The 15,181-nt window shown below is 41.7% G+C and overlaps 1 protein-coding gene across 1 annotated transcript in view; it reads right to left on the reverse strand.

Moving 5' to 3' along the window:
• The window catches only part of LOC144791733 (thiamine transporter 2-like), a 577,930-nt gene that overhangs the window by 495,986 nt on the left and 66,763 nt on the right, over nucleotides 1-15,181 (reverse strand). Inside the window, exon 2 of the mRNA XM_078666500.1 lies at nucleotides 8,684-8,856. Coding sequence (XP_078522626.1) covers nucleotides 8,684-8,833 — 150 coding nt within the window. The 5' untranslated portion in view covers nucleotides 8,834-8,856. The remainder of the gene's footprint in view (nucleotides 1-8,683; nucleotides 8,857-15,181) is intronic.

Consider the following 15,181-nt stretch of genomic DNA (forward strand, 5'->3'; position numbering starts at 1 on the left):
TTTCATTAATAAATCCTCCAAGTAATCATCTTCTGGATCAGTACATGTCATTAAATGTTTAGTTTTCTCGATTCTTTTACTCCCTTTTTGTTCTTCTAAAGCTCGGACAGGATATAATCCTTCCACTAACATGGACTGCCTCCATTGTTTCATCTGTTTATCTCTCGTCTTTTTAGGAAATTTGGGATAGACTTTATTTAAACTTTAATCACTTCTAGATCTGTCTCGCTCAAAAGCTTCTGTTTCCCATTCCTCTAATGCGTCATATTGGGTTATTCTAGGTCTTGGATCTAATTCATTAATGCTTGCTCTTAAATTGTACAAAACTCTACCATTAAAGGTACCATTTTCTGGAAATGCCAAAATTCCATCATCTTTTGTATATTCTATCCAGTTTTCTAACCATATGCAAGTGTGATAGCCCCTTTCAACCATCATGTATGATGCGGGCGTATTCGGTGGTGGAATAATAATCCCTTCTCTGGTTTTTATCGGTTTATTCTTTTTAAAGACATTTTTAACTTTCTTGACAAATTTTTTTTTAAACTCTGTAAATGATGTAAGGTCTCCCTCTAATCATCTGTTCTTTAGCCAATCCTAGATATTTTCTATCTGGTCTATTTCCTATGAATCCTGGATCTGAATGTCACATATATTTTATGTCGTTTTACTTCGTGATGAAACTCAGTTTGTTTACTAGAAACCTCCAGTACCAATGTGTTTCTTATTTTCAATGACAAATCAACAGTTAGAATTCAAATAAATTCAACCAGTGGTTAGGCGGTTTTTCTCATGAGACGAGTTCTCATGCTCCTGTACTCACCCCTCCTTTACAATATTACCTCAGCTACACACCCGCTGTACCATCCAATACCAGCGAGGCACTGAGTGACGTCAGCGCAGCTCCGCAACTGACCCCCTCCTTTGCAAGGTAATACGAGAACTTCCTTTTATTCGCTTTAAATGTTCATTTTTCATTAATTAACGATGTAAAAACATTCGCCACTGTGCCTGAGTAACTAATTCAAAGAAAAAAAAAGATTTGTTTCACTACGAGTAACTCCCTTCCGTTTACTCTTCATACAATACAAGTAGATCCCTTCCGTCTACCTGTCACACAAGCATCAGAGAACCTGTTACTCCCTGGGGCTTACCCTTTTCTAGGTTATGTAAGGCCAAAGTTTCACCAGCGAACCCCTTTGCTGTCAATCAAGCTCAGAAGAACTTGCTACTCCTTCAGTGTGACCCTTTCTAGGTGATATCACACCAAAGTTTTCTAGCAAACTCTTTGCTATCAATTATTCACACATTTATACAGAAAAGTCCCTAAAACAGTGCTTCCGATTTTACCTAACCATGCACTTACTTCTTTGGACAAGTGACCTCACTATAGAGCGGCTTCCATTTACCACCTGATATTCAGCCCCCGGGTTTCCAGACAAAACATAAAACAGGTACAAACAGTTTTGGTTAATACATAAAAATCAAAATAATTTTAAAATCCACAATGCAATTTGATTAAACCAGCAAACTACCTATCTTAACTTAACCCTAACCATCCTCTGCTACTAAAATAACTGATAGAGCGCAAGCTCACCTGCTCAACATACTCACCTGGGCCCATAAAACTAAGCATATACTTAAACAGGTAAACTTACAGTCAATCAATTTTAAAATTTTACCATTCAGGATCTATACCATTTGTCTTACCCATCCAAGTCATCGATACCTATAGCCCTAAAGGATCAAGGGAGTTAGCAAGAAAATAGGCAGTAAATAACATTTAATGTTTCATAAAATAACCACAAACTCAAGGGAAAAAGTTTAAGTTCTTTTATCTAAGTAAATCTTTAAAAGTTTTGAAAACCATCAAATCAATAATTTCTATTTAGAGTGATGTAGATTAAAACATACATATGCAAATAATTTGGAAAGAGATATCAATAAGTATTCTGACGAAGGGTGCGTAGAGAAAAGGAAACAGTATTATGACAACCCCTCTCTTTATAGTTACCTAGAATGGTGTGGTGACCAACCCTGGCCATGGGCTGATGACAAAGCCCTTTAAGAAAGCTAATAAATATGTCCTTTTAAAAAAAAAAGGGCTTTCTATACCTTCACTCATTTGAGTAAGCAGAGCGGTTAAAAAGGGATAAAATACGTTGCGAAAACTTTATAATATCCAGTAGGGATGCCATCGCTGCCACTAGCTTTAGTATATGCCATATTTTTAAAGACACTAGCCACTTCGTACAGCTCAACTTTCTTCGCCAAATCACTTCCTCCAATTCCATAGCACAGGTATCAGGATGCTCGATTTTATCTATCACCTACTTGTTCTTTTTGATTTTTGTTGACCAGGCCAGATATTTCCCTATCTGTTGGTTTTCCTTATATTGCTTCAGCTGGAAGGCTCTGTCACCCGAAATGTCTTCAACTAAGAAGAAATCCTTTAAGATCTTGTTTTGCCACTTCCAGTTGTTTCTTTTTTGTAGGTGCCTTACTAGGGCTATTGGTTTACTCTTAGTCCCTATACATTCTTTCATAGTGTTTTCAACTGCTGCTTGCATGACCTCATAAGCTGTCACCTGTCCCTTGAAAGTGGCCTACAATTTTCCCAAAACAGGAACTTGGAGGCAGTGTTAACATGTATCTTAAAAATTTATTTTATTAAGCCCCTCAGGCCCTCCAGCCAAATCTTATCGAAAAAACTATTTGCTGACTGGCCATCTTTGTCTGTTTTTTAGTAGAGGATCCAGTATCACTTGAAGGGACACTATAGAATGGCCAGAAAATGAATTTTCAGAATCTCCACAGAGTCCCATTTCATTGTGCATGTAATAAGAAAAAACTCTAATCGAGAGACTGAGCCAAATCTATGTGAATGGCAAGTATGCTGCAGGGATTCAGGGTAATCCACCTGCCAAGGATCAACTGATCCAAAGTCCTGCTTCATTATTTTCAATAGCTGGGCCGTCTTGGGCTTCAGCAGGTCTTTTGGCATTGTTTGAGGTATCCTTCCTTAAATCTTGTATAAAACTAAAATCTCCACCCATCACTAATGACCTCTCTGAGTTCATTGCAAGGTTATAGATCTGTTCCAGAGACTGAGGTTCATCTGACACAAGGCTGTAGTAATTCACAAATATAACAAACCTAACTTTGACTAGAACCTTCACCTAAATCCACCTACCATTAATATCCCTTGCTGTTTCTTCACCTGCCACTCAACCGAGTTTGAAAATAAAATTGCAACGCTCCTCATTGCCACCCCTACTGAGGCAAAATATGCTAAAGAGAACCTTCATGGTAACTGCACTTTGGGGCATTACTCTTGAATTTAGTTTCCTATAGATATACTCAATGAAGACAACCATTACAGCAATGCACCACATTTATATATATACTCCCCAGTCCATTTACATTGTAAGTAATAGCTTTAATACATTGCAATATTTAGGCTTTTGTCCACCAAATTTCCTGATATCCAAAACCTACACATTTATTTCCCCTGCTGCTTCTACTCATAGTTAAACTCAAACCAATAAGCCTGCTCTTTTTTCGTGCTCTTTTTAAGTACTCGCACCCCCACTGCCACCACACCTACCTTCTATTCCACCCTTAGGTCCAGAAATGTCCCACTCCCCCGGAGACTGCCAAAGCTCAACTGGTACCCTGGTGCTGTACCTATCACCCCTCAAGTGACCCCCCCCCCCCCTTGCATAGTTGTTAATGGAGACTTCTCACTCACTCATCTACCTCGTGGACGAGACTTCAAAAGCACAATCGTAACTTTTGAGATCTTAGAAAGTAGAGCCTGAACTTAACCACCATAAATAAGTGAAATTGACCATTAACAAGGCCCTTCAGCTTAAACATCTGGATTGAAAGGCTTACACCCCTAAAAGTTTAAAATCTCTAGCCAGTCCTTGGAAAGATTTTTGAAGTTGAGCCGCCGTGATTGAAGGATCCGAGAACACCCCCATGTGAACACTGTCCTCGACCGTAAAAGATTTCTTGTGGATTTCTGCAGCCTGGATCTGCTCTTTGATGCGAAACTCTGCGAAAGTTACCAGGATTATTTGTGGGTATTTCATGCCAACTGTCAAATGGGCTGGAGCTCTATGCGTCTTCATGATTGTCAAATCAGCTGGCGCTTTCAATAAAATATACTTCTGAAAAATGAATCCATCAGCTGGGGTTAATTCTGAGCATCCCCTAAGACTCACTCCCCCCGCATGGTTCTCCATTTCTTTGACCTCATTCTCTAAATGGCGAGCCTTCTTTTACTCAATCAAGACATCTTTATTAAAACACCAGACCTTGGGCCATATGTATGAAGCAAATTCGTATTCGCAAAGGCCGAATTTCGGCCTTTGGAAATGCGAATTTGCAAAATGGTATGTATAAAGTAAAATCTGGTGCAAAATAAGGAATCGCAAAATTTGCGATTCCTTATTTTGCAATTGCATTTAAGGAATCGCAAATTTTGCGATTCCTTAAATGCAATGTATGAAGCAAAAAAAATTTGCAAAATGCCCTTAAGGAATCGCAAATTACCACCAACTTCTATTTGGTGGTAAGTTGCGAATTCTTTGAAAACTGCACATTTCATCATTTTTCAAAGTGCCATGTGATGCACATACATGCCCTTAGGGCATGTATGTGCGCCACATGTGCACCCATGCATATTTCAGGGGTGCAATAGGGTGTCCTTTGGACACCCCTGCACCCTTGAAATTATTCTCAATTTGCGATTTTCAAATTGCGAATTGCAAAATTGAAAATACCTTCCCATTCATTCCTATGGGCCTCCTGGCCCATAGAAATGAATGGGAAAGTATTCCTTAATTGCGATTCGCAATTTGCTAATCGCAATTAAGGAATACTAAGAATTCGCTAAGAAAATGCGAATTTGTACATACATACCAATTTGCGATTCTGAAATAGCGATTTCTTAAAAATCACTATTTCAGAATCGCAAATCGGTACCTTCATACATATAACCCCCTGTCCTTTAGTCTGAAGTCCTTTGTTCCGCTTCTTGCATCCTTTTGGGTAACTGTTCAAGATTCTGCTCGATCTTGTCCAGTCTTTGGTGTAATATTTCAGTCTCCTGGGCTTGTTTTTGCTTTAACTCACATACACCCAGATTCATGAAGGTGCCATTCTGAGATTAGCAATTTGCGAGAAATAGCGATTTGCATTTTGAAATTCGCAGAATGGCATTCATGTAGAAATGCGATGGAAAAAGGCGAATCGCAATCGGTTGCAATTGCCGATTGCGATTTTGCCACAATCGTTTACATTTTGCAGAATCGGCATTTTTCCATGTAGAAATTGCGATCTCGCAATTAGCGAAATCGCATTTTGCGATCTCGCTAACTGCGAGATCGCAAAAACGGGAAGTCGCATTTCGAGCCCACTGATGACATCACAACCAGGAAGTAGGCTTTCCCCACCCACAAACCGAACACAGAGCCAGAGAGTGGAAGCAGGATTCTGAAGAGCTCCAAACCTTTGACTGTGCAGCACCCCAGCAGGACACAAATCCTCAACATGTCCCAGGATGCAGCAGGGAGCAGTGGGCAGGAGAGGAAGAGAAAACTCAAGTTCTCAAAACTTGAACTCGAGTATTTGATTGAGGGGTTCACCTAGGACCATGCACGCCTCTTCGGCAAAGACTCCTGGAGGGTGCCAGAGGCAGACAAGCACAGGATCTGGCAGCGTATCCGCGCTAAAGTAAATTCGGTCGGGGTGACCCAGCGGTCAATTGATGACCTCAAAAAGCGCTGGTATGACCTGAGAGGCCGTTCAAAGGAGCGTATTGCCGAGAGGCTTGGGGAGCGACTGGCCACCGGTGGAGGGGAACCTGTAGCCACACCAAACACTCGATTGGAGGACCTCATAAAGGACACCATCGCACCAGAAGCCTGCGTGCGGGTAATCCAGCTGGACTCGTCCCGACCCAGCCAAATATCAGAAGGTAAGTGCCATGCGACTGCGACCCTGTCCCCAACAATGCCCATGACTCCTGAGCTAGCAATATGACATCCCCAACAATGCAGGCCATGCAAACCTGAAAAGACCCATTGCATTGTGGTAGTTGTAGTGAAATCATATATCCCCAGTTAGCTGAACACAGCCAGACCTGTCAAATCAAAGTAAATCCAAAAGCCAGTCAGGGTAAGCAAGCCTGCATGCATGTATCAACATTGCTTGTGCAAGAAACATAACATTAATCATGCACCCTTTTACATTACAGGTGCTGTTGAGCAACCCAGCACAGATAGCGAGGCCCTGCACATCGCCGAGACCCAGGAGGACACTGAGGGTGAGGCCCAGTCCAACTAACGACCCGGTCCATCACAGCCACCTGCAGTGCTTCCAACACCACCACCCCAGAGTCATGTGTGCTCCCCGGATATTGTGCCACTATGTCCGTGATGATAGTCTTGGCATTGCACACCATCTGGATATTGAAGGAGTGGTAGGACTTGCGGTTGCGGTACATGTATTCCGTTTGTGCTGGTGGGCAGATGTGGATGTGGGTACAGTCAATGCATCCAATTACATGTGGGAATTGTGCAATGTTGTATAATTTCAGCTTGGTGTCATTCAAGTCCTGTTGGGTGGTGGGGAATGAGATGTAGTGGTGTAGCCGGGTCAGCATTGCATCCAGGAAACTCCTTAGGCAACGGGACATGGTGGGCTGGGATATCCCCCCTGCAACAGCGACTATCCCCTGGAAGCTTCCGGAGGCCAGTAGGTGCAGGCTGCACAATACATGCACATGGGTGGGCACGGCATTGGTCCTCCTTGTTGGGTGCTGCATCAGGGGGTGTAGGTCCCGGATCAGCTTGATGATCATTGCCCCATTCAGGCGGTACTTAGAGTAAATTTGCTCATCAGTTTGGCCCAGTAGGGTGACCCGCTGGCAGAATATTCGCTCCTGGATCCTGCGTCTGTTCTGTGCTGCTCGCTGTAGCCTTCGCCGCATGACCACCATGTAGAGTCCTGGCATTGTGAGAGTCGTCATGCTCCAGCTACGTCCCCTTATGTGTGTTTGGTCAGAGCTGCACCTGTTGGTAGTTTGGTAAAGTTTTTTTTTTTTTTTTTTCTTAATGGTTACCACCTGGTTTGGGTTCTCCTTAAATAGCGCCTCACAAATTGCGATTTTTGGGATTTTCGCTTTTAGCGATTTTCCTTGAATAGCGATAAATTTGCGATTTCGCAATTTGTTTTGCAGAATCCATGCTATCTCGCATATTCCGATTCGCTAATGGGCTTCTTCCAAGATTCTGCGAATTTATTTGCGAACTCGCAATTTTTGTTTAGCGAATTCGCAATTATAGAATTTTCACTATCAAGAATTCCTTTTCTTCAAATTGCGCTCGCATTTGCGAATTCGCAGCCATTGTGAGCGCAATTTGGGTTCATGAATCTATCTGATAGTTCCACAAATATTGTTTCGAACAGCAATTTTAATGGCTCAGACTGCGATGCAGACAACCACTTACAACTTGGATCCCAACTCAGGGTGTCCGTGCTTGTTTGGAAAATCAAATAATATTAGCAGATTAATAAAGTATATGAACATTAAAAAAGCAAAATTGAATATGTTAAAATACTTTGCAAATGTGAAGAGTTTTGAATTTGAAGGCTAAAACGTAGGCTAGTAGCCTTACTTTGATTCACTGAAGCAGCATAATTACAGGAGTGCAGACATTTGGAGGCCAATTAAAATGCTAGTACGATCCGACAAAAGCAGAGCCTGCATTTGAAGCATATAAGACAAAGCAATATGCAATAGCCTAGCATAGCCCTTATAATAAGTTCCAACATTTCCATTAAAATGGAAATCTTGATTCTTGCTTGTGTTTTAAAGAAAATATTTTAAATGGTTGTATTCGTTTTATGTTTAAGTATTTCTGTAGTTTTGGGGTCTTTTTTGAGTTTCACATTGTAGAAATTGTGTCGGTGGAAGTCCATTGTTTCAAATAGTGTTTCAGTGGGGGTCCACTGAGGTCAAAAGGTTAAGAATCACTTATTCTAGGCTATAGCATATGTTTCATATTTTTGAGGTAAAACCAAATCTTGGACAGTTGCAACCTTCCCATAAAAATTAAAATGTTTTTTGTATCTTTTTTATTAGTTATATAAATAAAATATCTCGGGAATGTATGTATCTGTTTTATGAAGTCTTATTTCCACATTTGTGTGTATTGTTCTGAGATCCAAATTGTAGAAATTCCTGAGGTAGGGTCCCCAGATTTCTATAGTGAATCAGGGAATCCACTGAGGCCAACAATTTAAGGGCCGCTGTATTAGAGTATTTCTTCTTTATGTGCAAAATCAGGGTTAATTCTACAAAAAGAAAAAACTAGGCAGTCGCCTAGGGCTCCTCCAGAAGGGGTACCCAATTGGTTCTAAAAGCATAGAATGTGCCCAGATTGATGAGAGAACGTTGGCAAAATATCACTTCTACTAGTGAGCCAATATTTATTGCCCTGGCCCTTTACAAAACATGTAACGTATTCTGGGGTCAAAAAGAGTTGTTAATTATTGACCTGGGGAACATAGTCAAGACCAAACATAATCTATTTTATAAGTCAAATTCAGTTTTTGATGCCGTCAAGCCTAATATAGATATGCTTATTCACAATTCATAATAGAAACATACCTCCTCCAGGGTCAGATTTTTGATCTCACTTGTTAAATAAGGAGTAATGAAAGGTTCTAATGGCCGAAGTGCAGTAAAAAAGCCATTAATACAGAGGGTCACTGTTGGAAAAATCCATCCGCTTCGTTGTATCTTGCCCCAGCTAGACATGTTGCCTGTTGCTCTATGTAAACCTGTGTAAAGATAAACACTTTAAAGCATTGTCTATATGGAAATCTGTGCATGATAAATGCTTACAAGATTACATACATTTTCTATACGATTTCAACCAGAACTTAACAGCTTTAAGGCAAACATCATTTTATTTATTTATTTGTATGGTTTATTGTAGCTGGGAAGGGGCCCCATGTGGCATCAGGTTGCTAATCTAGGCAGGCATCAAGAACATACACTTTGAAAGGCATAAAGAACACAGGGGCATATCAGCAACAGCCAGCGATAATTGTCAGTAAGCGCACTTACCGCGAGGATAATTATCTCCGGCTATCGCTGGATTATATCGCCGAGATAGCGAGCTATCAGCAACGTGTATCTCCAATGCGATACAAAATCCAGCGATAGCTGCAAAATGTGCGATTATCGCTGGAAATCCAGCGATAATAGCACAGCGATAGGAGATTCCTTGTTAATAGGGCAGGTTGTGCTTATCCTCACAAGCCACCTTTCATAGGATACAATGGCTAAGTAGTAATAAAAGCAGGCATAATGAAACCTGCGATAAGCGCGGTTAGCGCTACTATTATCATCGCTACGCAGGTTAGCGAGCAGATTGATAATAGGAGAAAGGATCATTAGCGTCACGTTATTCTAGTAAGGTATGCCCACTTTGCATATCATTAGCGTTGCAAAGCTGGGCGTCGAGGAAACTGGCGGAGAGGCATAGGAACACGCGCTAGCGTATCCTTGCTGATAGTGTGATAAAGTTATCGCTGCTTTTCGCCCAAAATCGGACACTAAAGCAGCGATAATTCTATCGCAGGGCCTTGATAAAATGCCCCACAGTTGGCAGCATCTTCCATGGAAAGAACCAGCGGCATGTGTGCCAGACATGCAGCTCTACTATAGGACCAACCTGTAGCAGGATTGGGCTCCTAGTTGCAGCATTAGTCATGGTTGGGTGGTGTTTCACACTAGGGTAGATGTTAAAGAGTTGGGCACCAGAGGAAGCCCATTCACCATGTAGGTAATCAGCTAAGGGGTTACCCACAGACCGGCATTATCTCTTAGATGAGACTATTCTGATTTACCCTGGTTAGAGGGTATGTTTGTAGCTATAGATGGTATAGTCACAAGGTTATCCAATATTGTGTGTCTTGCACAACCATTAGGGCTTTTGATGTGTTATCTTTAACTTCAGCAGAATGGTCCGAACAATAATATTGTACAAAGGGTCTGGGTCTGTGGGAAGGATTAGGATCCCTATATGTACTTTGCATTAGGCTTGTAGGTTGCATCAATAATAAATCAGAGCTGGCCCACGTTTTCCTACGTCTTTGAAACACCAGGTGTAGGGACTTTGTTTGTTTTGTTTCAGCAGACTTAACTCCATGTGGGGGTCACTTGCACTTCCCCATACCATGCTCAGGAGTGATAGGCCACTTTTGTTATACCAACATAAGTAGCACCACTTTAGTTCACGTTGGGTGTGGATGATGGCAACTACATTTAGAATGGAGCTGTCTTTTCTGGGTCACATTGGAAATAGGAGCCTTTGCAAACATATTTGCTGAGTAAACCTGCAGAGGAGGCTCATGAGACACAGAGTGAGGAGGCACTTATCATGCACAAATGGAAAGTGAAAGTAGAGGTGAACTGGTGGTTCAGAGGGTAGGGGGAATGTAAAATGGATGGTCTAGGGTTGGAGCCAAAAGATGGGCTTAAGGTAATTTGAGGAATGGACAAGCAACCAGGGTATTTAGAGGGGGACATTTGGGAAGGGGCAGTGAAAGGGGGTATATGAATCATGGATGGAGACGCAGGGGGATATTGTTATGGGCATCTAGTAACATTAAATAGGAGCAAGGAGAAAGCAAATGCACTGTGTGGGGCACTGAGGAAAGGGGTACAGAGGGAGGGGGTGTGGGGAAATGGTGGGATATAGGGAGAGGCATCATTGGTACACGATGAGCATGCGGGGCACTCAGGACAAACGGAGACATTCTTCGGTAGAGCCATGCTGTGGTACAGAGCAATAGGATGCCTAGGGGTTCTGGCCATTGAGGCTGAGGGGGCACAGATGTGAGTAGTATCTTTTTTTTTTTTTGTGTCCTCATATTCGCCCTTGGTGACCATATAGTAACGAACAATTAGAGGAGATGACAGGAACACTGACCCAGATTTACTGAGAGGGATTTTAATGGTACCAACCGGAGAATCCCGCAGTGTAAAACATCTACTACTTAATCATCATCACATGGTACCGGCAGGGCTAGCATACTGCTATATACAACCCATTTCGTAACCCAAGTCGCCCATGTAGGGTGTGTATAACAAAAAGGGGATCAAATAACACGATCCTTCCAAGCAGCACAATCATAGGACATGGGAAAAAAAAACATGATATTCTGATCCATGGTTAACAGTTCAAAAGTAGCCAAAATCTCCTCTTATGTTGGTGACCCGCTCTAGCCATGTCCAATTTGGACATCTGTAGCATGGATGCACGCCAATCGTTAAAGAGAGGAGGTGCTTTGTCTTTCCAACGTCTACATATTTCTCTTCTAGCCAACAAGGAGCCATAGAAGATCAGTTTTTTACTTATACCATCAAGCTCTGGTATAATACCAAAAAAGACTAACTTGGGGCAAGGGCTGACTTGCAAACCTATCGCTAACGAGAGGAAAGCACAGATTTCATTCCAAAATAGTGTTAGGAATGAACACTCAAAAAACATATGGACATCTGATGCGGCAACCAGACCGCATCTAGGGCAGGCCACCAGAGCATTATTGGGAAACTTTGATTAACGCAGTGGAGAATAGTACACCCTATGCAGTGTAAACAGGTGGTTACGACGAAGCCAGGAAGGTTTCACCGTCTCCCCCAGAATCTTAAATGATTTTAGCCACAGACCCTCCACATCGGTGTTGATGATATATGTTTCCCAGAGCGATTGGGGGAGCAAGAATTCGCCACCAGTCTCGTCTAACATAAGGTTGTACCAATATGTAATCTCTTTTTTGAAAGGTGGTTTGTCAATCAGATGGGTTACTAGATTACTCTCAGCACCTATTTTATACCTACCCCTACCTTGACTATAAGCCTGAGACCAATTCTGAATTTGAAGGTATTTAAGTCTTGAGAAGCGAGTTCCTATTATTGAACTCAGAGTCTCCCATGAAAGTAGAACTCCTTCAACAAACAGGTCCCCCCATGATGTAAATCCGGCCTCTCTAACTGAGAGAGCTAGGCTATCCAAAAGCCAAGACGGCGCGCCTGGAGAGTCCCACAACGGGGCCCTACTATGATAATAGTCCAGTTTGAGTGTACGTCTAAAATTACCCCATGTTCTAGCAAGATCCCTCAAAACCTTTAGCTTAACCTTTTTAAAATACTTAGGGTCACCAAATTTTAACAAAAATTTCGTCTGCCTGATTTTTTCCCCCTTAAGAAGTGCTAGAAATAGTTTCCCACACCCGACGTTATTGGGGGTCTTTAAAAGCATCCTGGTATGGGAAAGTTGAAAAGCCCAACCATAAAACTGCAAATCTGGTGCTGCAAGGCCCCCTTTTTCTCGACAACGTCTTATCTTCTTCCAAGATAGTCTGGGCGTATGACTATTCCATATAAATCTGTTTATCTCGGTTTGAAGTTTAGCAGTCAAAGATGGATCAAAAAAGAGAGGAATAGTATTAAACAAAAACATAATCTTAGGTAAAATAGTCATTTTAACCAGGTTAGACCTGCCTATCAGGGAAATAGGAAGAGCAGACCATGTTCTCATCGATCTGCGAGCCTCCTTAGCCACATGAGCAAAATTTAAAGGAGCGATCTTGTAAATATCCGTATAAATATTTAAACCGAGATACCTAAGAGTGGAACTAGGCTGTACCCCTATGCCCGGTGCAGGATGATTCCAGACCATAATATCGGTCTTAGATGCATTAACTTCGTAGCCGGATATTGCACCAAACTCTTCTGCAATGGATATTACAGTAGGAAACGCTGAGCTCAACTCGGATGAAAAGATAAGAACGTCATCCGCATATAGTGCGACTTTCCGCTCCCATCCTTCAAAAATAAAAGGTTTTATATTAATATTGTCACGGATTAGTTGGGCAAAAGGTTCTATATAAAAATCAAACAAGAGTGGGGAGAGGGGACACCCTTGACGGGTTCCTCGCGTAATACTAAATGGCTCAGTGAGATCCCCGTTAACCAGTAGTGAAGCAGAAGGGTTTTTGTATAGTAGTTTTACTGCTCGCCTAAAATTATCACCTAGATTAATCTTTTTCAATACTTCCGCTAAATACATCCAGTTTACCCTATCGAAAGCTTTTGTAGCGTCCAGGGTGAAAACTGCTAAGGGAAGCGATGCTAATGTGGCCATATCTATTGCACCAATAAGGTCGTAAGTCAGTTCATAGAGTTGCCTTCCCTTTACAAATCCCTTCTGATTCAGATGCAGAATGTTGTTTGCTACCCCTCCCAATCTATTTGCAAGCACCGACGCAAAAATGTTATAGTCTGTGCTAAGAATTGAAATTGGCCTATATGACCCACAGTTAGTTGCTAGTTTGCCCGGTTTTAAAATCAAAGTTATAGAGGCCTTGTCCCAAGAGGCGGGAGGTAGAACACCATCCAATAGGATACTATTAAACAGGTCTGTTAGGTAGGGAAGAGTTGTTGGACAAATTACTTTATATATTTCGGAAGGTAGCCCATCAGGTCCTGCGGCCTTGCCCTTTTTGCTTTTAAAAATAGCGGAACGTACTTATTCCAAAGTAATAGGGCCGTTTGCTAGCTTCCCATCTCTCTAAAACCCGTGCGCTCAAAACTGAGGAGAGATCTCCTTTTAAAACCGTTAGTCTGTCCTGCAACTCCTCTAATGGGGACCCTGGTGATGCTGGGTTCCTATCCATCTCTTCTTGAACTACTGCTATCTCCAATTCGAGAGAGGCTACTGCATCCCTATAGGTCTTATTTTTGTATGCAGATATATTGGTTAGATAACCCCTTAATGTAGCTTTGAATGCATCCCAGGTAATCCCAGGAGGGGCAGACCCCTGATTAATCTCCCAGAAGGACTTAACTTCATGATTTAATGCCTCTATGATATCGGAAGAGATGAGTATTGATCTATCAAAAGACCAGTTTCTTAGAGAGGGCCTAGATACAAGCTCAAGCTCAAGAAGTATGGCTGAGTGGTCAGAAAGATGAAAAGGTAAATGAGAGACTGATTTAACCTGTTTAACCAAAATATGGCTGATCAAAATGAAATCAATCCGTGATTGGTGATGAAATTTATAGTTCTTGAATGTGACCCCCCTTTGAGACCCATGAAGTGTCCTCCAGATATCGATGTAATTTAATGCCTTCATGTTGTTTAACAAAAACATCCTAGTCTTAGATAGAGTTATAGATCTATTGGAAGGTGACTTATCCAATATCGGATCCAAGACTATGTTGTAATCGCCTGCCAGAATGACCGGCTCTGGGAATAGATATAGTTGTGAAAAAAGTGTGGCCAAGACTGAAGGGTCATCCTGATTCGGGCCATAGTATCCTACTATCATAAATGGTGAACCCAAAATAATGACTGAAGCTATTGCCCATCGACCATAGGGGTCTACCTGTTTAGAGACAAGCCTTGCCCTAATAGATTTTTTAAAAAGGATGGCCACCCCCCTAATATGTGAAGTTTGTGATGTGACAACCCCGAAATCTATCCATCTGTTCTTACCCAACAAGTTTTGCATTTCAGTTTCTGCCAAGTGTGTCTCCTGGAGCACTAATATTTGCGCAACAGAATCTCGTAGATATTGTATAATGTTATTTCTTCTTGGACAAGTCCGAAGACCATTAGTGTTCCAGGACAAAATGCGAAGGTTATGCATTATACTGGAAAAAAATTACAAAAACCAAGGGCCAATTCTGCCAAACTCTGATGTATGTGCTATGTATTAGCTGACTCCTGTCTTTCCCCTCTAGAAAGTGCTTTAAAGGACGTTTAAGAGGACAATTTTTATTTCCCCCCCTAACCCCCCTCCCACTCCTACCCCCCCACCCACGGGAAACCCCCTCTTTATCTATCTGGACTCCCAGAAAGATAGCACACCGCTATGGACCCCTGCCATTACCGACCAACAGCCAAATTTGGGGGAAAAAGAAAAAAAAAAACTAAGTGAGATTAGGTGCGATTAAACCCTTAAATAAAATCCTTAAGTACATATAAATCCTGTCACCAGGTTTGTCAGGAATGTGTTAACCGGTGTGAAGGCGTTTTTTTTTTCCCTTTCTTATTTATTTATTTATTTATTTATTTTTTTGTCTTTTTTT

Source organism: Lissotriton helveticus, chromosome 11, assembly GCF_964261635.1.
Source record: "Lissotriton helveticus chromosome 11, aLisHel1.1, whole genome shotgun sequence".
Classification (NCBI taxonomy): Eukaryota; Metazoa; Chordata; class Amphibia; order Caudata; family Salamandridae; genus Lissotriton; species Lissotriton helveticus.